Source organism: Protomyctophum bolini (assembly GCF_963924005.1).
Source record: "Protomyctophum bolini genome assembly, chromosome: 11".
NCBI lineage: Eukaryota > Metazoa > Chordata > Actinopteri > Myctophiformes > Myctophidae > Protomyctophum > Protomyctophum bolini.
The window spans coordinates 21,498,896-21,524,227 of record NC_137872.1 but is presented as its reverse complement, the minus strand read 5'-3'; the positions used below and the strand labels follow the sequence as shown (position 1 = coordinate 21,524,227).

Below are 25,332 nucleotides of genomic sequence, written 5' to 3'. Positions count from 1 at the left end.
CACTAGAATAGATTAACTGAGCTGCTCTTTTATACAATTTCACCTGGTTATGCTTGTTTTTGTTGTCATTAATTGATTTAGGTTTAGGATTTATTTTGATTGATGTATATAATCTTAATTTTTATTCATTTATCTTTTTTTTTTCCTTTGGAGAAACTAATTTGGCCTTGCACTTCTTTGCTAATGCTGCTTGAAGAAGGGGAAAAAGACAAATAAACCAATCTCGAGCTATACTATAACCAATTTTGAGCTACTACATGATATAGGCTGGTTATGAACCAAATGGACCCTTATCGCATGGGATAATGGAGGGGTCTGTAACTCTGAAAGTGCAGACTCTATAGTGTACTGTACGGGTCTGTAATCTCTGATAGTGTATATGGAACCAAATTAATCTGTAATGGTGTGTAACTGACTGGGTTAAATGAAAACTGAGATTGGTGTCCCGGCCAGAGAATAATGGCTAGGGGTTTTTGGGGAGAGAAAACAAACAAAACTAAAGTTGAGAATAACTCGTCTATGTACTATACGTTTGTGGGAGATAGATGGACAGTGAGTGGTTTCAATAATGATAATGGTGGGGACCCTAGCCCACTGTCACCCCAGGACCTCCGAGGGTCCCAAGCTGCATGGCAGCACTGGGAACCACCAGTGGGTGACAAATGTGGCATAGAATGTATGTATGTTGCATCACTTTAATTTAACACGAAGCAAAACTGCGTTTTCAACCTTGTTTCAACCATTTCCACTGAGAACTTTTTGGATCTAGGCATACAAGACAAGTTCAATGCATTGCGATCAGCTTGTACATTTAAATGACTACTGCTCAGCTCATTCTACTGTTACTACTGTACTACTGTAATTAATACCTCCTTGCTGACATGTTTGCACCATTGGTGAGATGCGAAAATATACTTTTCGCTGTGCTGTACTATTAAATTGAATCTCATCTCATCTCAAACGGAAATAAGGGACTAAATTAATTTCGCTCTATGCCACCAAAATGGGGAACGACCTATACCGGTCATTAAGACATGCAAATCCCTTGACTCCTTCAAAATCGCTCTCAAAGGGCACCCTATACTGCAGGGCTGCAATTCGAAACTGACCCCCGTAAAATCTGAATACTCGGCCCCACCCCTTTTCACCCTCAATCACTATATGTTTTCCTCCCCTTTTTACCTCCTCTATGATGATTTCCTGTGTTTTGTGCTTGAAATCTACTGTAATTCTCCAATCTGTTAATAAATAGCCTACAATCAGATCATTTCCCCCGTAAAGGGAATACTCAGGGGAGAACAGCGACCTCTGCAGGAGACATACTTCGTTAGCCGTTAGGTCACTGATCTCAGCGTAACACCCGTAGAGGGTAACCCTTCATTACAACGGTCACGTGAGCGCGAACGACGCGGAAGTGTGTTTTTTAGGATCCATCATGGCGGCAGCACCGAGAAGAATGAACACCCAAAGTGCGTTGTTATTGTTGTTGTGATAAAAAAAAATAAAGACAACACGTCGTCATCATCACCGCTCTGTGTTTTTATCACGAACCGTTTTAATTAAAACATTCTCGACATGAGGTTTTAAATATAGAGCTTTAAATAGAGCAGAGCGACGCTGACGAAAAGAAGACTTCAGTCCTGACTCATCCTCTCTGAAGGTAAACAACCTGCACCTTTCATCTACTTTATTTTATTTTATGGTATATTTATATTCTTTTTTTAAAACAATTCCCATCCGGGTTTCTTTCAAACGTGAGATACAAATATACACATCACTTAATAATAATAATAATTAATAAATATTATTATTATGGTTTTCAAAAATGTCAACAATAATAAACAATATGTGTCTAACATTAAAAACAGTAATTACCTAGAGGAACTATAGTCCTATATTAACCAACGTTACTGTAATAATATTATAGTAATGTTGTCTGTGCAAGTTGGCTGACGCACCATAAACAAATGTATTACCCATGATTGATTGGAGTCATTCAAGTGTATTAGTAGCCACTCCATAACTCCTGCCCTGTCATGCAACCAGTTAAACCAGCGTCGTGTAACAATGAATATATGAATCAAATAAAACCCAATATGAACACTGCTCAACATCAAATGTTTGTTTGGATTGGTGCAGTATTGGGGGTGGGGTTAATTAAGAGCATTACATTAATTGTCATAGTTAGACTCACAGTCTGTAGATATTGAAGTCTCCCAGGGGCCTAAACTAGTGAGTGACTTTATGAACCCTGTTGTAAAGTGCTTTTTCATGGTTTGTCCACAAAGCAACATTTCGTTTGAAATGTACCTTCATTCTACATACTGTGAAATAGACATTTAAATCAAAACCATAGCAAATCTCACTATGTAAACATTTTAATTCTAATGTATGGAATGTGTTTTTATTTCTTTTTTTCTTCTACAAAATTGCTGGGAAAAACAATATAGCCTATATATAATTTTGAAATGATTAAAAACAAAATGTAGGGAAAAAAAATAACGGGACCCATACAAATTTCGGACCCAACTAGGGTTGTCCTGATTGGATCAGAAATTGGCTTCTCATGATTTTCAAAAGATCGGGATCGGGGAGAAAAGATCGGATTTTTAATTCTCTAATGTAAATCTGAAAGATTTACATTAGAGAATTAAAAATATAAGCAATGAGATTTTGTAAAAACTGTTGTGTTTATGCTAGTTGTTTTCCTTCTGGTCCTAGTCATAGATAATCAAACAAAGGCTAGTCCCACTCGGAGGCGTGAAAAACACCTATGATGAAAACAAAAGGAAATGCATAAACTGTAGAACTGTATTCACTCTTTTGTTTCTCTGTATGTGATCTGGACCGTGAGTCTGTAATAAAGATTGAATTGAACTCTAATTAACCAATCATTATTTTGCAATGATTCCATGCTTTCGTAGAAAGAAAAAAACACACACAATGACAGTCATTCTAATAAAATTATAGTCACACAACAGACTACACTAGAGTGACATAAATTATGATATTTGCTATTGTGATATAGCATAAGTGTTATATAAAAATATAAAGATCGGATCGGGAAAGATCGGTATCGGTATGTCTCGAGTCAAAATCAAATGATCGGATTGGGAGCAAAAAAATGTGATCAGGACACCCCTAGACCCAACCTTGGGTCCCGACCCACTGTTTGGGAACCAGTGTTCTAATCTAAAATATGCTGGGGAGAGGGACAGAGATTACTCCGTCCCTCTCCCCACTGCATTCCACATCAAAGTATTGGTGTTCTTCACTAATGTACTCAGGAAAAGAAAGACAGATAAGCGGGAGGGGGGGGGGGGGGGGGGGGGTGTGCTGTGCATGTGCACTTCACCACAGCAGTTAAGTCGATTTAATCATTCATACAAATAATCAAAATACTGAAAAATGGCTGATCTACGTACGATCACCGTTGCACGACAAAGTATAAAACATGTCTTAGACACATGAATAAATAATCATGTTTGATTCGTTGATGTCTAAACATTACACATCATCAGCATATGTGTAATTATTTGATTTATCCATATACCGGTAAGCCCATATAATAGGGATGACCCGACCACGTTTTTTTTGTTGCTCCAGATCCGATTTTGAGTATCTGCGGATACCGATTTTTTTCACGATCCGATATTTATATCGCACTTTTATGCCATATCACAATGGTACAATTATCCCAAATCACAGACAATATCCCGTCTAATATCATGATTATGGATATAATATTGATACTAGGGATGTCCCGATCACGTCCAGATCTAATAATTTTTAATGATTTAAAAATGGCGTGATCGGTCCGATTTCCGATGACGTGAATGGATCGGGACAACCCTACCCACAGTACAGTGTCCGCATGACCTATAGTTAGTTTCACTAAGTCAACACATTTCAGAGAAAGAGGCTGTCATTACTTCCCTTTCCTGGCTGCCGTCTTCCAATGCCATTCTCTCCTGTTCCCTAAACTCTAGTGACTATAATGCCCTGTCAGCACACACCGTCACTGACATGACTCAACACCTACTGCTGCTACTAATAATAGGACCTTTTTGATAAGTAGAGGGGGCTTTATCCACAGAAGGTAAGGGTAAGGCTGTCACAATTACACATTTTAAGTTGACGATTAATTGTTAAATAATTGTGATTAATTTAATTGTGGTTTTGCATTGAACATTGGAATGTTAAAAATGTGTATTTCTGTTTGCCTTGTAGACTTCGTAAGCACAAATTGCACAGGGCAGATATATCATGTTTGTTTCTTTCCCCCAAAAAAATCTATTCACTTTGTTCGTGACGTGTTGTGAGCTTGTAGATCAACCATTTTTCAACATGGAAACGAGCAAACTGCAAAAATAATTGTAATTATTTCAAATAATTGCGATTAGACTATTGTGTAATAATTGTAACAGGCCTGGGTAAGGGTTATAGTTAACTGAAACAAGAATGGACACATGAGTCTTTCCTCTTCTACTCTGGAGTTTAACCTGGTATATGCCAAGTTGGAAGTGGTTTAAATATTCAGCTGCTTTTTGCTGATTTTTAAATCTCTGTGCCATTATTCATGTCCTCACTGTTTTGCCTGATTCACTGCCTTATTCTTTTGCTATCATTTTACTGTTATTTTATGGTTTTGCTTTTATTTTTTCTTTATTGCTTTGTAAAGCACTTTGAGCTGAATTTCATGTCATGAAAGGTGCTATATAAATGTAGTGTATTATTTATTATCATTATTATTATAGGCCTATTGTAGAAGTGGATGATTTGTTCAGCCAGCCCTTGCCTTGACAACCGTGACATTCAGTAATGTTTTGCTGAGCGACACAGTTGTGTGCGGCAAAGACTTAGCCCTCTTTGTACTTGCACTCCCAGCGCCAGCCGTCATGTCTCTGCGGGACCCGGCGTCGGACTCGGCGCCCTTCCTATCGGACGAGAGCGATGCAGAGGGGGCGGAGCAGGAGGATCGGGAGGAGGACGAGCCGGCCAGCGGTGTAACCGATGTCAGAGCGGCGCTCACTGTCGGCATCCTCTGTTACATCAACCTGCTCAACTACATGGATAGGTTCACGGTGGCAGGTAACACAGGATTACAGCCTGGCCACGGGTCCCCACTGTCCCCACCTATTCATTTCAATGAAAGTTAAAGTAACCTAGGGCGCATTAACACATTTATCTTAAAAGTAAATATAAAATACGCAAAGTCAGCTTCATTTGATTTAACCACAAGCCTTAAAATGTGCACATGTTTAAGTAATGTATTAACTTTCGTAAAAGAGCTAATCTAAAAGCTAAGTAATGTAATTTTCGAATATGTTGTGGAATTTCTCAACCAGTAATGATTGAGGATGAATTGTCTGAGACACTTCGTGCTGTAAGATATAAGTTTAATACATGAGCATTAACGTACATGAAACATTCATTGTGATGGATGGTACAGTAGTTCTCTGGGAGAGAGCCTTTTTACAGTGATAAGAGAGGAACTCTCTTGTGACTAAGCTGTACCCAAAACAACAATAGATAACAGGCCTGTCCCATGACATCTTGACGCTGATATTCAGATGGTCTCAACAACAAACCTATCAATAATAATAATATTAAAATAACACTATAATGTATCTGTACCTGAATTTCTCCTCAATTTCTCCACATACTGTAATGTATACAGTTTAGGTGCAGTTCCTCCAAAAAGCTAAAAAAAAGAAATAGACTAGACAAACGAATGGGAGCGCCAGAACATATCAGGGGGATGTAATCAATTTAGCGTCGTCCATAGTACACCAAGAATGATCAGCTTTTAAAGATAACTACATGGATTAAAGTTCTCAGTTGCCATGACTGATTTCAGTCATTTGGATTCCATATCTTCTATGGAAGTGTGTCACACACTGCAGATAGCCAAGCTCACAACGCGTCACAGTGTGTGAGCTTGTAGATTGGCCTTAGTTTGGTTATAAGTTATTTTGAATGTGTTAGACTAGCAACAATACATAACATCTTCCATAAAACCAGGTTAAAGCCGCAATCTGGTGATTTCTTCAACTAGTTGGCTGTATGTGTAACAGCAAGAACATAGGTTTAGAATTAAACTACACCATTTCCAGTTAGTTGATGATTTGAGTATCTACACAATTGGCTGTCTGTTCGTTCATCAAACCCCGCTGGAAGTGATCCCAACAATAATCGCTCATGGACTCAACCATCTGCTTGAGTTAGATAAATAAAAAAATAAAAAAGCAGCATTATAGTTATTGTTCTTGGTGTGGACGGCCCTTTGTCTTGTATACATGTATGATCAGACGTATGAGCAATCATTACACAAACACAAAGTAATCAATCCTCTGTCTCCTCCATGTCCTTCCTCTCGCCCTCCCAGGCGTTCTTCCAGACATTGAGCAATATTTCCAGATCAATGACGAGAAGTCCGGCTTGCTCCAAACAGGTGTGACATGCATTCCCATTCCCATTCATTTACGACATGGCAACTGGCTTTTCTGAGCATTTCTAATCCGTTTAACCATTTAAACCAGCATTTTAGATTTTAGCATTGGCTATTCAAAAATAGCAGATTATACAAGCTTGTACATCTGCTATTTGTATATTTTAGAACTACTGAATTAGAATGTATTTGTGTAATATAATGGGTTAAAATCTTCATGCATGCATGGTTTTAGTCATTCTCATTCATGTTCCTCCCAGTATTGATTTTGCTTTAGTGTTAATCTAGTAAAGTTTTAGTCGACAAAATATCATATGATTTTATTCGACTAAATGTACAGTTTATTATGTCGACTAAAAAGTATTTTGGCAGGCCTTGATGGCGTCATAATGCCCGATTTTACACTTGGTTGCATGCTGAAAATAGCAGATCTACAAGCTCACAACGCGTCACAGCACCGAGCACAACCAAACATAAAATTACTTGTCTTTTAGTTCTACTGGATCTCTTCTACAATAGTCAACATTTTAATGTCGTTTGAATCTGTTCCAAAATTGTCACTATATTTAGTGACAATTCATCACAGCTTATTTCCTATTTAGTTTTCGGCAGTGAAAATAGCTAGTGAAATGAACACCGGTCCCTTCCTCCCTCCCCACGCAGTGTTCATCTGCAGCTACATGTTCCTGGCTCCGTTGTTCGGCTACCTTGGCGACCGCTACAACAGGAAGGTCATCATGAGTGTGGGCATCACCATGTGGTCACTGGTGACGCTGGCCAGCTCCTACACGCCCCAAGAGGTGATGCTTCCAAACTGTATCTTTTTTCCAATTAATAAGACATGGAACGCATTCGTGTCACCTTAGCGTTTAACCGCTGTAACCATTATTTTAATAATTTTTAGGTCAGAAATTACCAATTGTATTCCAACAGGAGAGAGAACTCTTACTAACTCATTCAGGATACAGGATAAACAAGTGAAATTTCAAAGTAAAGGAGAAAAAAAACCAATAAATTATGACATAGTCATATTCTCACCAGCTGCTTTATAACTGCAGCATTGGCATAGTATAGTAGGCCACTGCTGCAGCCTGTTATGTTATTATCACAGCATAAAGTTATATCATGGGTTGTTGCTTGCTGTCGTCAATTTCCACATGCTTAGTGTCGGAGCGTTGTGTAGTGTAGTGTAGTGTGACTGTGGTGTTCATGCCGTTGCTTGCTATAGGACTATACCGTTTAGACGATGGGTTTTTGCTTCCTGAAGAAGTGTCTGGTAGCCTAGAGACGAGCCAGCCAATCAGGACTAGGTCGAGTAAAGGTCCTCATAGCCATACCGAGATGATATAGACCAGCTGGTAAAAAGACAAAATTGGAACTGGAACATTCTCTGTTTATTAAAGAACTGGAGAGATGTCGGGAGACCTCTGTTACTGAACAAACACTATAGCAATGAGTACTATCAGAATATAGAGCTATTTAACACATATTACAAAATGTAAAAAATAAAATAAAATAAAATCATAAATATTAATTTCATAATTGTACTTAACGTTTTGTTTAGAATTCTAATATTCCTTTTGAGTAAGTGGTTCGGCACAGTGTCTGCTAAACGGGCAGCTGCTAAAAGCCTAAATAGTAATTAAGCAATAAGATGGACTCGAGGTCATGCTTTATCCTGGTTATTGGAAGCATGGCTGTGCAATTAGATCACTTTCAGCCCTCCAGAATATCATTCTGCATTGTTTACCGGTAACTATATGCCACTGTTTCTCAATGTCGGACCCAGGGACCACCAGGGGGTCCCCCAGATGGACCGTTGCAGGTCTGTAACTCTGAGAGGGTACAGATGGAACTAAATGGACCCATTTCGGGTCCATTTGTTTCCATTGTGCCCATAGAAGGCTTCCAACAATTTGGGATGCCCAAAAAAGCAGCTAAACGGCTTGCAAAATTCTGTGCTGTCTCTGATATTGTTGTTGTCGAATATGTTATTAATACTTACAGCATGTACTGTGTATTTGTCTCTACTTGCGTATCCTCTTATGTTAATTATTAACACAGGAAGACCTGAGGCCGATTCTACAAATTTCTTCTAAATCCTTAATAGTTTTCTGAAAAACGTATGTTTCGATGTCAGTGTTTCTCAAACATTTTAATGTCAAGAACTCTCAGTTAAAAAAATATATATATTTCTAAAAATAAATAAATATATATAATATATATATAATATATATTCAAAGATTTGCACAAACATTTTCACGATTTCACGCTATGAGCTTGTAGATCTGCTATTTTTGAATAGCCAAAGTAAAATAATGGTTAGATTACAAGTGGTTAAAATCTAAAATGGAAAGGATTCTTTCCCGGTTTTATTGGCTTCAAATGTGAGCTTTCTCAGCATTGCTGGGCCTTCCTGGCTACCCGAGGTTAACTTAAAATGCGTGTTTTCTCAGCATTTCTGGGCCCTGTTGGTGACACGAGGTCTGGTGGGTGTGGGCGAGGCCAGCTACTCCACCATCGCTCCCACCATCATCGCTGACCTCTACGTCGCGGAGAAGAGGACACGCATGCTGTCCATCTTCTATTTCGCCATTCCAGTCGGCAGGTGAGATTCGCCGATTATCAGATGTGTGTATAATGTACTTTAGCAACAGCCAGACATTACTAATCAGTTAGACTACTAAAGCTATTCATCAATACTGTGTGTGCGTGCATGTGTGTGTGCGTGCGCACATTAACACATTGAGTACGCCAACGTGCATCAAAATAAAGGCCGCTATAGTGCCAGAGTAGTCTGATCGCATTTACTCTGAAAGCCAAGAACCGGAAATACTTTCTTAAAAAAGTTGACTTGACAAAGTGAGCTCATAATCCCCGATCAACTTAATATATTTATATAAACTCCAAAAAGCGTTCATATTTTGCGGGAGAGACGGATGAGGAGCAGAAATGCAGCGCCAGCATATCGATCCATTCATCACCACGGAGAGCGCCCTGGATGAAGAGATACGAGTCATTCTTTCCGCCGCGCTAACATGGGAGTCAATGACAAGCTAATACTTGCACAGAGCGTTAGCATACGGCAAGCGAAAAGCGAAATGCCAAAAAAAAAAATAGGAATAATTCTGATTATTATTATCTCGCCCCGCGTCGTTTGGACGTCGCTAGGACGTCCACAGACGTCTAAGGTATTACTCGTTTCTGATCCTTATGACGTTTCCAGACGTGTTTTGTACAGAATGTGTTAAGATGACACCAGGTTGCTGGTGGATGTCTTAGGACACCATCGGGAGAAGTTCAGATTAGTTTTGTGTCACTTTGCAGGATCACATTGTTTTCGCTCTCGTCTTTTCCCCAGCGGTCTCGGCTACATCGTGGGGTCAAAGGTGGATGACATCGCCATGGACTGGCACTGGGCTTTGAGGGTAGGTTAATTCAGAAACATTCGTAGTCCAAAAACAAACTAGGAGAAAAGAGACTTCTTCTGCAGTTCAGTCAGTGTGCATTGTATCTTGTTTGCCTTTGTCATGTGACACAGTGAGTTAACCAGTAGTTTGATCAAATCTGAAACGCAATAATCTTGTACGCCACAGTGGATAAACTCAAACGCTAACCTATATATATAATATAATTCTACCTAGTATCAGGTTTAAATGCAGTTTTGACATTATTCTGAAATGACTCATAATAATCCCCCAGTCTGTGGCTTAGCTTGCTTCCTCATCTTTTATAGCAGCAGGACGAGGGTGAAAGTAAAACTAGTGAAACACGTTGACAAGCCAGGCACTTCTGTTCTGCTTCACACACACTTCATTCATCTTGGAACATAGTCCACTGTTCAGTGTTCACTTTTATTTTGCTGCTATTCTATACTGATTGTGTAACCCTGATGAGTCCAGCCGGATTGGATGGGCTTGTGTTTACTATAAGATTATTGATTGATTAGTTTATTGCAAATTAATTCAAAAGGATACAGGCTTGTACTTTTGCCTTGTATTTTGCCCTGCCCCCCTTTCTTTTGGAAAAGGGGGGCAGGAAAAACATGACAAACGAAAAAAACACAAAACAAATACATAAAAACTGACCAATACCAGCTCAATACATGCTGAGCTTGTAGATCTGCTATAAGCACATTCTAGTATTAATTTAGACACTGAAGACACTTCATATAGGCACTTGCTGCACTAGTTTATCTGTTGGATTTGGATATTAACTGTCACCATTACACATTCCGTTCTGTCTTGATGCGTGGACTGTAGTCCTGTCACCATTACACATCCAAGTTGACGATTAATTGTCTCACACATAATTGTGATTAACGATTATGCAACATTATGAATAGAGATTACATTTAGGTTTACCTTTTTAGGCTTCGTAATAAAAAATGCACAGGGCATATAATTATGACGGATTAAAAAATAATAATAATGATATTAAATTATATAAAAAAAATAGCTGATCTAAGCTTGTAGAAGTATAAACATTTTTCAACATGGACACGATTATGACAAAAATAATGGCGATTAGACGTTGTGACAACCCTGGTGGTGTGGTCCCTCAGGTGACTCCGGCCCTGGGACTCATCGCTGTGGTCCTGCTGATGCTGGTAGTCAAGGAGCCAAAGAGAGGCGCCGTGGAGGCCCGCCCGGAGCACCAGATGCACAGGACCAGCTGGACGGCTGACATCAAGGCCCTCGTCAGGAAGTAGGTTTCCTCTGCCGCTCATATTTCTGCTGGGCTAGTGAGTATCGAGTAGTGCTGCACAATTAATCGGAAAATAGATCGCGATCTAGATTCTAGACCACCTATGCAATCTGAGCAAGAGTTTGAGCAATTTGAGCAAAGAATCGTGCAGCACTGTAGTTGGATGTCCAATTCATTTTAGTTACTCTTATGTTATTGCTACAAGAGAGAGACTTTATTTAACCCATTTAGGCCTGACATCAACGATTTTTCAAAAATTTTCAAAAAGCTCGTAGCGCGCCACTCGGTGGCGCGCTATGAGCTTGTAGATCTGCTATTTTTCAATAGCTAAATTATAACATAATGTTTAAAACACCTAAAGGGGTTTAAGTGAAGTACTTTGATGTTGTTTGTATAAAGCCACAGTAGTTGGCTCCAGGTGCCACATTTTGAATGTAGTATGTAGTATGTAGTGTTCAGCAACTACAGACTAAAGACAATAAATATTTTCATGGAAAAAATGAGAATTGAGAAAATTGAGATGCACATTTGAGCAAGAATCGTGCAGCACTAGTATCGGGGTCCATCCCTATGTTCCGTGCTTGCCAAAGGGGTTAGGGTTGTAAACTGGGATACATAGATTAACCACTTGATCGCACAATACAAGTTTGACCATAATGGAGTTAGTATAATCGGTAACACTGTGAAGGAAGTAATTCTTTCCAAAATGCCATGTGTAAATAGAGCAAGTCAAAAACACCTGCATATTCACAGTGGAAATTGTTCACAATGCCTCGTAATGCAACGTGTTGTGAGCGCTTGGCAACCGTTGTAAATACAAGGATAGAATTAAAGTAAATAAAGAAAAATCAGCAACGTTGTCCTTTTAATTACGTCGCTAATTTGGCCTTCCTGGGAACTGACATTCAGCTCTATTTTAAACTCATCACAGAAAGACAGTGCCGTTGCAGTTTTTAGCTTGGCCTGTGTGTGCGTGCGTGTGTGTGTCCTATGATCACCAAGTAAAACTATGAGTTGGATATCCGAGCATATCAGAAATGTCTCCATATTTAAACTTTTTGTGTTTTTTCGTAAAATAACGCCCTACTCCAGCGTCACACAAGTAGCAGCAAAAAAGTAGCAGATAGAAAGAAGCGACGTGTTTGGAGATTATCGATATGCTTGGTGTCATTGAATCCATCTTTGGTTCATTCTGTGATTCACACTGAAATTCACAACGTGTCAACGAATGCGTCACATTGCGACGTGTTGTGAACTTGTGGAAGTGTAATTTTATGCTAAGATGTACTTAGCATTAGGCTCAGGGAAACAACACAGTATTTCAAGTATTTAATCATATAAAGTTATATATCATCATCATCTTCAGTTAATAATCCATTTAATAAACTTTATTTGTAAAGCACTTTAGCTTTTGCTGCAATCTCCCTCCATAAGGGGGTATCTTTGGTATACCACTACAAAAACTGGAGCTTGCCCACCCTCGCAATGAGTGCAAAATGCAAAAGTTTTTTATTGTCTCTTGTGGGGCTTTACATTGAAGTAGGTCAAGGCTCATCATTGAACAAGTGTCAGCTGTGGCTGGACAAGATTAATTTCTCCCCAAAAGCCCTTAAATGGATTGGAAGATGATATAAGTACACCCTCTGGACATGACACTAGTATGTTGACTGTTGAGTTCACAATACAGTGGATGTTAAAAAATATTCTATAGGCCTATACTTTTTTTCTATCAAGATTAGTTTTCTTTATTTGTCATGTATATATTGCATGTGGAAAGGGTAGCTAATTAGCTTCAGCCTATACCGTTATTGGTCAAAACTCAAAACTATGTAATATGTATAATTACTTGCGCAAGCAGAGCGCATTAATTCATTATTAATTTGTTATGCACTATTGCAGACAGTGTACTGTTACATGGTGAACTGATGACAAAAATAAAACATTGAAAAGTGAAGTGAATGTGCTGCTAACTAATGTTGTTAATGTCCGTGTCTCCGCTTGCAGCCGCAGCTTCGTGCTGTCCACGTTTGGCTTCACGGCGGTGGCCTTCGTGACGGGCTCTCTGGCCCTGTGGGCGCCAGCCTTCCTCTTCAGGGCCGCCGTGTTCACCGGGGAGAAGGCCCCCTGCGTCCACACGCCCTGTGACACCTCCGACAGGTAAGAAGGCAACACCAAACGTTAATAAATGTTACTTTTAGATTTTGTCTACAAAAATGTATTCTGGCGGGCCTTGATGCCCTCGTAATGCTTGATTTTACAGTTGGTTGCATGCTGAAAATAGCCGATCTACAAGCTCACTGAGCTCTGCTATTGAGCTGAGCACAACCGACTTTGACTTGAGAGCTACTTGACCAGCTCAACAAGATCTACCCACCAGAAAATTATTATCCCATTGCTGAAACTATAGTTAAACAAATTTATCTAAGGGGGTTTTGAATAGCAGCACTGGCATTATATGTAAGAACACTTGGAATGGGAAATAGAGGGGGAAATGGAATTGATGTTTATCTTTTCTTCTTTTTTTGTATTTAACTTGTAATGCTACTGACATTTGTGCGCAACATTCTTGAAAACAAAGTATTGCATTACAGGTTTGAGCTGAAAGGCCCTTTTTGATGTCAATGAAGTCACCCTAATTCAAGTGGAAAATGCTAAATTCTATATATTTTCAGGGCCATGTCAAGTGGTCTACCTGCACAGCATTACCTTTTGTTTTAGGCACCCCTGTTCTGTATCTGTATGTCTTCTACACTAGTCCCTCCCTAACATTTTAGTCTTTTTTTAGTTTTTTAGTCTTACTCTGTGCAAAAGGAGTAAGGATAGTCGATGGACATCTTTTCTGCGCAGCTTTAGTCGAGACTAAATGAACACCGTTCCTGTCCTGTGTTTTTTGTTACTTTTCCAGCCTGTACTTCGGCATCATCACGGTGGTGACGGGCGTGCTGGGCGTGTGGAGTGGCGTGGAGCTGAGCCGCTGGCTGAGGATCCGCACACCGCGGGCCGACCCCCTGGTGTGCGCCGCTGGCCTGCTGCTCTCCGCCCCCTTCCTCTACCTGGCCATCGTGTTCGCGCAGTCCAGCACCATCGCCACATACGTGAGTAGGACTTTCGACGTTACACATTTAAGTTGGCGATTGATAGAGGTTATGCGCATGCATAAAGTGAGCTGCAAAATTAGTTTAACGTTGTTTAATACAATCAGATAATTTTTTTACCACTCAGTAGGCGTTTCCGCATAACTTCGGGTATGTCACACAAATAATTGCAATTAACACAATTTATTTTTTCTTTGCATTGAACATTGGAGCATTACATCCTGTATATCTGTTTGCCTTTTAGGCTTCGTAATGATCGGCTATTTTCAGCATGCAACCAAGTGTAAAATGACTTATACTGGATCTCTTGTCCACTAGTCCCTTCCTAACATTTTAGTCTAGTTTTTATTTGTTGACGAAATTGTCAGTATATTTAGTCTTAGTTTTAGTCATCGTAGCTTAGTTTTCATTTAGTTTCCATTTGTTTTTGTCAGTGAAAATAGGTAGTCGACGAACATTTTTCGTCTTAGTTTTAGTCGACGAAAACAACACTGGTATCAACCAGTAACACGCGGGGGTCTGTCCCCGTTACAATGTGCTAGAGCCCTGGGAGATGGAGTCTGTCCCCGTTACAATGTGCTGGAGCCCTGGGAGATGGAGTCTGTCCCTGTTACAATGTGCTAGAGCCCTGGGAGATGGAGTCTGTCCCTGTTACAATGTGCTAGAGCCCTGGGAGATGGAGTCTGTCCCTGTTACAATGTGCTAGAGCCCTGGGAGATGGAGTCTGTCCCCGTTACAATGTGCTAGAGCCCTGGGAGATGGAGTCTGTCCCCGTTACAATGTGCTAGAGCCCTGGGAGATGGAGTCTGTCCCCGTTACAATGTGCTAGAGCCCTGGGAGATGGAGTCTGTCCCTGTTACAATGTGCTAGAGCCCTGGGAGATGGAGTCTGTCCCTGTTACAATGTGCTAGAGCCCTGGGAGATGGAGTCTGTCCCTGTTACAATGTGCTAGAGCCCTGGGAGATGGAGTCTGTCCCTGTTACAATGTGCTAGAGCCCTGGGAGATGGAGTCTGTCCCTGTTACAATGTGCTAGAGCCCTGGGAGATGGAGTCTGTCCCTGTTACAATGTGCTAGAGCCCTGGGAGATGGAAGCTCCCAGTATTTAATTTCCCACATGACTTGCCGGAGTTGCCACACACAAGTCGTGCTACTCATATGCTGTTGGCGATGCTCAGGGTCGAACCCATGACCTTGTCGTCCAAAGGCGAGAGCTCTTCCGACTGAGCTACCCGCATACTAAAGCGCCACACAAAAAGATCCAAGGTAGCAGATGTACAACATTCGAGCTTGTAGATCTGCTACTTTTGCCATTTTTGCATTGGACAAAATGACAAAAAAGTTACATAGTGCCGCTCTGAGGGTGAAAAAGAAAAATAGAGAAAAATAAATAGCTGTCCATTCCTTCTGGTTAAAAGCCATTGTATAATGTGTTTTTAAAACAGTTTTAAAAGTGGACACTGAAGTAGATACCGGTATGTCAAATTTTACAGGGCGAGGGGTATGTACCGGCAATATTGGATATTGGATCTGTAAGAGTCTAGCCGTCTATAAGGGAGAGTGTGATTTGTCTTGAGTAAATATATCTCTACATGTTCACAACCTGTCATGATGCAACACATTACTTACCAGCTTGTAGATTGGCTGTTGGGTTTTCTTTCGCCCCTATGACGTTGTGATAGTCGTACTACAAATGATGACATAGGGGTTTTAAATACCTAAAATATATATATCGTCTAGCGGGTGGAAACCTTGTTATGTCCTATACAGTTACTGGCAAAAGTAGCAGATCTACAAATCTGCTATGTTTTAATGCTTTTGTGTGATCAAATAGGGCGTTAATGTAGACAAAACGTTAGAACAGGTTTCTGCCACAGCAACGATATATAAAGTGAATGCAGCCAAAATCACTGGATCAGATTATAAAGGAAAATGTGTTCAATGAAACCAAAGCAATCAGTGCTATTACTGTACAATGACAACATAGTTCACTTCAGGCTGCCGGGACACTTTTACCACAGTTGAAGGAGTATTTACTAAGCATGCTGCTAATTACTGCCAGGGTCTTCTTCACCACATGCTTTCAATTTAGCAGCCGTTTACTAATTTGACTAATTGGAACACGCATAGCCACCCTGGCTTACAGTAATTTCAATGACTATGTTAGGGAAGTGGTTCTCAACCAGTGGTCCTTGAGGGGGTTCCGGGTGGTCCCGAACTAAATGATGGAGACCACCTGTGACCTGGTATAGATAGATCTTTAACTCTTGAGAGTGTAAAATGAAACCTGAAACCTAAAGCCAAATTCCAATACCGCAACTTTCACACTCGCTCACTCTCCTCGTGTCCTCCACTCGCTCCTTAGCCCCGCCCCCAGCGAGGAGGATACGATGCGAGGACAGAGTGGTAGTGGAATGTACTACGCTGTCATTTCAAAGCGACGGCAGTCACGGCACATTCCGCGATCACTTATGACATGTATCGATTCAATTCAATTCAAAGGGCTTTATTGGCATGGGAAAACATACGTTTACATTGCCAAAGCAAAAGTTGAGCAATACAATGTGTCACACATTATACAGTACATACAGCTGGATCACTGGAACCAGAGCCGTGCGTGCGTGCGTACACGTCCACACGGCTCCACTATGACACTGTGGGCTGTATTTTGCATGTCTTAAGTACCAGGTCTTATTCCCTAACTTGAGTAAACTAAAGACCTGGAGGCGTGATCAATGCCATTTGGCTATTCTGAGTGGCCAAAGAGCATTGATCACGCCTCCAGGTCTTTAATTTACTCAAGTTAGGGAATAAGACCTGGTACTTAAGACACGCAAAATACAGCCCACAGTGTGGCTTCCCCCCAGTAGGCTACCTTCACATTCAGTAGATCCTGTGATTTATTTGTGGCCAGATGTAAATTCATGGGGTTTATTAGGACTATAGTAAATAAAATAAAATATATCAAAAACGAAAGAAAGCAGCAAGTGAGAAAAAAAAGAACACTCATCTTTTACTTTCTCTAATAACAACCTAAAACATGAACCTTGGTTGAAAAAAACTAAAGTTGTCCTTTAAGGGTCCATTTCGTTTCATTTTATGCTGGAAATGTGCACTGTGATTGGCCAGTAGTCACTTTTGAGTGGCAGCGATACAGGTTGCTCCAATGAACTGCAGCAGCAAATGAAGCATTTTTCTTTCTGTATTTCTTTCCCTACTACTCTTCCATTGAGACGTTTAAATCCTGTGGTCTGGTAGGACACCTACTGGTTGAAAATAGGTATTGCATACAACTCAAATCAGAGCAACTGTCCTTACCTTGCATGCTCTCCATAATGGCTCAATGGTAAACATGTTGGTGCATCTTTGATACTTGGAGTAAGCCATTAACGCAATCTGTGCCGAATAGTAGCTTCCCGGTCGCTAGGCAATACAATTTCCATTTCAGTTTGACTTTTTTGGCTTTGTAATCACAAATTGCATTGGGCAGTTATGCAAAATAACTTAAACAAAGAAATTACTGGCACATTTAATAATTTTATACTAAAAGTAAAAAAGTGAAGGGGCATTTACTCACAACTCATTACAAAATGGTGCGCGACCCAAACATATTGGTCCAGACCCACTGTTTGGGAAACGGTATACAGTATTAACCCTGTAAAACCCGGATTAATTTCTACTTGCAAAAAAGAGATTTCAACCGTACTACTACTTTTTACTACTAGGACTTAGATGAAATGATGTAAAAAAAAATATATATATATTTTTTAGTGGGGGCACGGTGGCACAGTTGGTAGTGCTGTCGCCTCACAGCTAGAAGGTCCTGGGTTCGATTCCCGCTCGGGGCACTGTGGGTGCTGGCGGCGTGTTTCCTCCTCCGCGTCATCAGTGCCCATACCCGAAGGCGGGGTTGGCGAAAGGGCCTTTCTGTGTGGAGTTTGCATGTTCTCCCCGTGTCCCCTAGGGTAGGTACCCTCACAAAAACATGCAGTAATCCTGGTCTCTAAACTGCCTCCCCCTGGCCAGCCGGGGCGCCTGATGGAGGGGAAAGGAACTGGTTGGAATAACATGTTCCTTCCACGCGCTACGTCCAACCAGGGAAACTCCCCCCTGTCAGGTGTAAAGGAGCAACTTGGACACTCAAGCATGAAGGAAGCATGAGTTAAGTCCGTTGCTCTCCCCAGGTTGGCGGAGGGTGTGTAGAGCCCAGGATCACAGTAGATGATTGACACAGGGGTGAAAAATGGGTTACAAAATCGTGGGATAAAAAATATATTAGAAAAAAAAAAATGCAAAATTGCAAAATGTATGCACATTTATTATAATTATTAAAATAATAATAATAGATTAATAAATAAAACATGTTCTAGACATTCTAATGATCACAAAACATTGCACAGAGTCCGGAGATTTTTAATTTGTGTGAATTTCAGCCTCTGTGGGGGGTATTTATATTGCAAATATCATGACCAATGGCATTGCAATGAACATCAATGATGACGTTTAGGTGAAAAAAAGAACATAAAAAAAATATATTAATGAATGAATTAAAATATGTTGTATTATTGCAACGCTGGGTGTTACAGTGTTTGTGTAACGGCCCTTCAGGTTGTGACATCTCCTTTCTTCTGTCTTTATGCCTTCAGGTGTTCATCTTCCTGGGAGAGACCTTCCTGTCCATGAACTGGGCCATCGTAGCAGACATCCTGCTGGTCAGTCAGTTGTCACTAATGGGACTCTTGTCCCCTGTCATTTACACTGAATTCAGTCAGTTGCCAAGTCAAGAGCACAGCCCCACAGCAAACACACATGTTTCTAATTCAAACCACTGGTTGTCAACCTTTTTGGGCTGGGGCCCTCTCAAAACAAATTTATTTCAACTGGTGACCCCCCACCCCCACCTTGACAAGCACTTGGAAATTGGAATTGTAGGAGTTGAGGATTCCTACAAGAAACTTGCCTACAAGCTCACAACGCCTCGTGTTGTTAGGCGTTGTGTGCTTGTAGATCAGCTATTTTCAAAATGTTTGGCTCTTTCTTATATCATTTGACAATTTGGCCAATGTTTGACCAGTTTCTTTTATAGTATTAGTTTTGATGCAGTAATGGGCTATTTTTATTCAATTTATTTTAAACTTTTGTTTGGTATTAAAGTGTCACTTCACTGTCATCTGGGGACCCTGCCAAAATCATGTGGGGACCCGACCTGGTAAAACATTGGCCAAATTGTCAAATACCATAAGAAAGAGCCAACAAAAAAGCAGATACAAGTAGCTATTTTCACAATATTTATCTGTGGTCAAAGTAAATGTAATGCCTCAACTCCTACAAGTGTGTGTCAGGGTGGGGGTCCCCAGTTCACATATGATTATTTTAGGGGATCACAGCCTGAAAAGGTTGAAACTCACTGCTCTAGTAGGCCGTTAATTTACGAAAAACATAAAAAGTTTGAATATGATAAGAGATTTCTGATCACAGCAATATGGACAACAAGTTTCCTGAATTTTTATTTGGTATTTTTTGCTGTTGTTTCAGTGAGATGTGATGCTTAGTGTTTGGTCCCAACGGTGTGTGTTGTCCTCTGTGTTGTTCACAGTACGTAGTGGTTCCTACCCGACGCGCCACGGCTGAGGCCTTCCAGATCGTTCTGTCTCACCTGCTAGGAGACGCAGGCAGTCCTTACCTCATAGGATTGGTACGTTGTCACGCAAGCACGCACAGCTAGAGAGGTTATGCCCATTCATGAAGTGAGTAGTGTTCAATGCAATCAGATAGGACCTTTCTGTTTGGATGTATGGGCTGTCGAGGCCATAAAGTACTTGCCACTTTTGCCACTCAGTAACTTCCAGGTATGGTCATAACTTCCGGGTATGATGATGATGTCACACGCATACCCTCTATACTAGAGTATGCGCCTCTCTAACGTGTGTGTGTGTGTGTGTGTGTGTGTGTGTGTGTGTGATGTGGTGTGGTGTGTGTGTTCAGTTGTCAGACTCCATGAGGCAGACGGACTCGTACCTGTGGCAGTTCCGCTCGCTGCAGCTCTCCCTGCTCCTCTGTTCCTTCGTGGCGGTGGCGGGTGGGGCTTTCTTCCTGGCCACAGCCCTCTTCATCGAGAAGGACCGCCACCGCGCAGAGAACTACATCCCCTCAGGTGAGACGTGCACGCTCAGATGAGGTACAGCATATTTAGCCATCGGTATCACTTTAAGGGGGAGTTGCTTTTTTTATGTTTTTTAATCCTGAAAAGGGACATATGAGGTTTCCACTCGACAGAGACGATTATGACACATCTTGCAGCTTGTAAGAGCAAAGATGTCCCACTTGCTTAGGCCTTGATGGCTGTTGTTTTGGTTCAGCCTGTCTTGTTATGGTTCAGCTTGATCCCTGTGCTCGTTGGCAGAGCTAACATATCACCCATCTGTGTCAGACAGTGTGTCGTTAAGCACTTCTCCCCATGATATAATCAATAAAAGCATATGCATCCATCACCGCCTAGAATATTGTCTCCGGCTCCTGTTGCCTAATCAATAGGCTCTATGCACAGCAGCCATATTACTTACCTACTTCACTCACATGTCTTACCTATTGATACTATTGGCTCTGTTCAATTTAGTGTAGCACAGTGGTTTTCAAACGTTTTAATTTCAAGGACACCCATAACTCTGAGAGTGTACACATGGAACCAAATTAACCTGTGCACTCTGAGAACACCTTTAGACCGTAGGACGTGTGGAAACGTCCAACCGACGGATTCATACAGAGTAAAAGCGGCCATATCTGCGCGGCACCCTGAGCTGTTATTTTGAAAGAAATCCTGATTGTGTTAAGGGGCCATTTGAAACCTGGTTTGGCAGAGTGTTTCCAGTGAGCCAACATGCACAATAACAGCATCCAGACTCTCACTGCTTCCAGACAGTGGAGTCACGAAGATGCCAAAAGCCACGAGCGGCAGGCGTCTCTTCCGGGTTTTTAGACAGCTGGTGGATGGAAATGCAGCTCCACCCACACGGCAATTTGCAGCGTCTGAAAAGAGTTTCTGGTTTTCTTGCCGACACTGCAAGTTGCCGTGTGGGTGGAGCTTCATTTACCTCCACCAGCTGTCTAAAACCCGGAAGAGACACCCGTCGCTCGCTTTGGCATCTTCATGACTCCACTGTCTGGAAGCACCCTCTGTCTGACCAGAATGGAGAAGAGCTTTTATTAGTATCATCGGTAACACCTTTTCCAAAATCAGCATTGGACACAGAAAGCTGGGATAAGCTCTTATTCAGCAGGCATTCGGTTGGGCTCTAATTTTAATCATCTTTTTTTTCTTTTTTTTTTTTTTTACAGATGACGAGCCAATCGTCGTGCCTAAGAGTGGCAGGTCCACCAGAGTGCCAGTGTCGAGCGTTCTGATTTGACGGAGGAAGGGCTCCTGTTGGACAGTATCTGCTCCGCACAGCCAATCAGGCAGCTGCATCTTTAAGGACCGTGGGCAGCGTTGGGAAAGCCCCCTCCCCCTACATCCAGAGAAGTTTTATATGATTATTTATTTTTACGTTTTAGTCGACTATTGATTTTACCTTGCCTCCTTCTGCCAAAAAGAGATGTTTTCAGTGCTTTGGAGGACACCTGGTGGCCATTTGGTGGCATAAACCAGGGACTAATAAGACAAAGACTAGCCAACAAATGGACAATATAAGCGATGTGGACTATGAAGCCACTCGCTTCACAAGTGCGTAATAGCACCCTCTACGGGCCCTGTTTATCTTTTATATGAGACGGAACTCAGAGTCTTTTCATTACAGCACCAGGGGCCCACATGGACGCCTGGGAATCTGTAACTCTGAGAGTGTACAAATGAAACCAAATGGACCCGTAAGTACACTCTCAGGGTATAAATTAAGGGAGGATTTGACGGTGTAGATTTGGGTTCCGGTATGCTGACTCGGAAATCTGGCGCAGCGGGAGCTGTGATTGGCCACTGCGTTGTCATGGTAAAACCCGAACACATGCTGACATAGGTTTGATTGGTCGCACCAATTACCTCTTAACCACTTTAACCCTAGGTCATTATATTCAAAAGTTTTAATTATTTAATTCAAACGTTTCTTTCTGTCTTTCTGAAATAGGTAGATCTACAAGCTCAGAAGTGTTCAGGATGGGTGGGTGGGGTGGTATGGTATGGCCGTAAGAAACGTGTCCCTGAGCTTGTAGATCTGCTTATTTGTTTGGTGGTGGTGGTTTCATTTTTTTATATAATATAATATTATTATTATAAATAATAATAATCCACCAGTATAATCTTAATCGGTTTATCTTTAAGCAGTTTTATATTCCTCCTCATTTCCTTTCTTAAACGATGTTTGTATTACTTTTTATTTAATTTAATTTTAACAACAACATTAAAGCCTCAATCCATCTCTCCATATCGCCGCTGTCGGGTAGGAACTTATGTGCAAAACCGTTCATTGTTATTGAAAGTTTTTTTGTGATTTAAAAATCACAATTATTTTTTTAAATAGATTAGCCGCAAGCTATTCATTTACAATAAAAACTTTTGAAACATAGAGATACAGGGTTTCTGCCTGACAGCAACGATAATCAGTTGTTTTGACCGTTTTATCCATAAACTGACTTATCATACAGAAAGTAACAAAGTTTTTCATTTATGTAATTATGTAAATCACTTATGTAAACATGAAGTTATATTCAACATTTTCTGGTCTTAAGATTTTAGCCATTGATCCTGGTTGGGCTTTTGTTGTTGAATAATTGATTTCAGACACAAATAGTCAAAAATAACTTCCAATATTTGGAGAATGACAAGTGTGCAACTGTAGGTTTAAGTTAGGTTTATGAGGAACGTTGGTTGGAGTTCCGGGACTGTGAAACGCACCCAGCTGGTTAAAGGCACTTTAAAGCGCTTCAAACATTTCAAAAAGACGTTTTATCAGAAGTAGATTTTGTTCCAGTTGTGTTGTTGGTTTGGATTTTTCAGGTTTTGAGATGTTAATGATGTGACAGAAGGTTATCAGGTCTTTAGTGTGCTTGGTTCAAGATGTCTGAGGAGAATCTATCAACTCCAGTGAAGACATTTAGGCTACATTTTACATTAAAAAAAACATGTATTATTATAATGGTTATGTTTTAAAGAAAAGAAACTGCAAAACTTTTAAATGATTGTCAGTTGTTGATATTTGATCGTGTTTGTTAACCTCTTATTTGTTTTAGATAATCTTTTTTGTGAACAATAAACAATGAGAATGATTGTAAGGAATAACTTTGGCTTGTGGGTCTGATTTCTCTGCCATTTCACTGTGGTGGCTTGTCTCGTGGGAGTTTCTAATGCTGTCCTTCTCAAACCCAAATTGATGTTTTTGGCCACTTGTAGATCGGCTATTTTCAAAATATTGTTATACATTTGAAAACATGAAACAGGACATTCTGCATAATGAGTACATTTACTTTCTGTACTTTAAGCGACATTTGGATGTCAATATTTTGTACCTACATTGCAGTATTGATACTTTTACTGCGAAAACTTTATCCACCACTGATACTGAGCCCCACCAACGGCTTCTCACATGGTCATAAACCCTATATTTAGTGTAACACCCTTGTGTATCTGACACAACAACATGGTCATAAACCCTATGTTTACCTAACTGTAACATCTGACACAACAATAACATGGCAGGAAACACTTCTATTGTTTACAGATCAACATTTCACAACCGTCTGGAGGAGTCGTTGGAGGAGAGAGGAATGATTGGTACAATAAAGTACCTCACGCCCCCAAATGTATTTGGCGCCGGACCCCGATCTGAAATAATCCTGTGCCAGGCAGCAGAGACCCCCACATAGGAGAAGTTTTGTGTTGAAAGAAAAGAAAATAAAGTTTCAAGATTTTCTGAAATGTATCAAAAATAGCTGAACTAAAAGCTATTTTTGAATAGTTAAAGCATAAACTGTCTGTTAAACTTATTGATATATGGGGGACCCGGAACCCCTCCAAGGACCCTGTTGGACCCCACTTTGAGAACCACTTGTGAGCCCCTCTTTTAGTTCTACCCTGACCGTGTGTGTGTGTGTGTGTGTGTGTGTGTCTCTACTAACTTAAGGATTTAACTGCTTCTCTTCCTGTCGTGCAACGATTGTCCCCCTGATAGAGAAAGAGAGACAGAGGAGGCTACAGCTTCCTTCAGTGTGGGTTTCCTGTGTGCACGTGGGAGGATGTGACAGATGAGACGGGAGGTAAGCAACACTTTTCTTTCTCTCTCTGGCCTCGAGGCCCCGTCTGCAGTGCCCCCCTTTCACTCTAATATGCACCCCAGAGGTGTGACGGTATTGGATCTACCAATCGTGCAGAGATACATTTGGGACGGCAGCGGCGCACAAACAAATCTCACTTTTTTGAGAAGTGGGCATGTTCTCTTTGTGTGGTTGTCAAAACATGCTTATCTCTATAGGGGCCCTTTGACACTGAGCATGCGCCATGACTTTATGATGGCTCATTACTCGAAGCCTGAGTTACTGTATACCACACACACACACACACACACCCCATATTGTGTTGCAGATTAAACATTTTCGTAGATTTTTTACATGTTAGTACTCTCAACTCTGTGAAGCTAATGGCTTCATAGACTTTGACAGCACATGATTAAAGTGTATGGTAGATCAGGCTATGAGTGAGTCAACTGATGGAAAGGTCATCGATAACGTATCTTGATCAGTCTTAACTGCTGGAGGAAATCAAAATATTTTCCTCTGTTAAATTAAAGTTGATGCTTTTATAATCTTCTTGTCCAAGCAGGGTGTGGGCATGTTGGCCTGCAAATCTGTACAATTGTTTTGTTTTGCCCCTGAGAGGCATTGGTCTTGCCTGGCTAACCCATTAAAACTGGGAAACATCTGTGGGGGGGCTGAGAAGATTGTTGTGGCGTGGAGGTGAAATGAGTTCAGCTGATTGGAGGTGGTTGGTTGGCGGTTGCATCCTCTGCTGACAGGGAGGAGGGGTTGGGGGGGTGCTTGTTGCACTGGGGGCCTGGGGCTCACTCAGATGCTGAGGTCGGAGACGAGAGGAAAGGTAG

General features: G+C 41.0%; 2 protein-coding genes across 5 annotated transcripts in view; both read left to right on the top strand.

Moving 5' to 3' along the window:
- Positions 1-1,428: 1,428 nt before the first annotated feature.
- Positions 1,429-23,517, top strand: spns1 (SPNS lysolipid transporter 1, lysophospholipid). 2 transcript variants are annotated; one of them, XM_080774939.1, is made up of 14 exons: positions 1,429-1,660; positions 3,990-4,099; positions 4,888-5,091; positions 6,389-6,454; positions 7,115-7,251; positions 8,908-9,059; positions 9,813-9,879; positions 11,016-11,158; positions 13,163-13,315; positions 14,064-14,253; positions 18,898-18,963; positions 19,848-19,946; positions 20,237-20,405; positions 21,587-23,517. In XM_080774939.1, exons 3-14 carry the CDS (start codon positions 4,899-4,901, stop codon positions 21,655-21,657), a joined length of 1,506 nt encoding a protein of 501 aa, XP_080631065.1. In that variant the 5' UTR covers positions 1,429-1,660; positions 3,990-4,099; positions 4,888-4,898; the 3' UTR covers positions 21,658-23,517. The 2 variants fall into 2 exon arrangements, with proteins under 2 accessions (XP_080631065.1, XP_080631064.1); XM_080774938.1 differs by lacking the exon at positions 3,990-4,099.
- An 891-nt stretch (positions 23,518-24,408) lies between these two features.
- Positions 24,409-25,332, top strand: part of LOC308323795 (uncharacterized protein) — a 144,653-nt gene continuing 143,729 nt past the window's right edge. For all 3 annotated transcript variants that reach the window (XR_013964848.1, XM_080775622.1, XM_080775620.1), the window contains exon 1: positions 24,409-24,493. The gene's annotated coding sequence lies outside the window, so the exon portion shown is untranslated. The remainder of the gene's footprint in view (positions 24,494-25,332) is intronic.

What these genes read in the sequence shown, in the direction of transcription:
- spns1 (XM_080774938.1), top strand. Translation starts at nt 4,899, where the DNA reads ATGTCTCTGCGGGACCCGGCGTCGGACTCGGCGCCCTTCCTATCGGAC. An exon ending in CCCTGTGACACCTCCGACAG is followed by an intron (nt 13,316 to 14,063) that starts GTAAGAAGGCAA and finishes TTACTTTTCCAG; the next exon opens with CCTGTACTTCGGCATCATCA. An exon ending in TCGTAGCAGACATCCTGCTG is followed by an intron (nt 18,964 to 19,847) that starts GTCAGTCAGTTG and finishes TGTTGTTCACAG; the next exon opens with TACGTAGTGGTTCCTACCCG.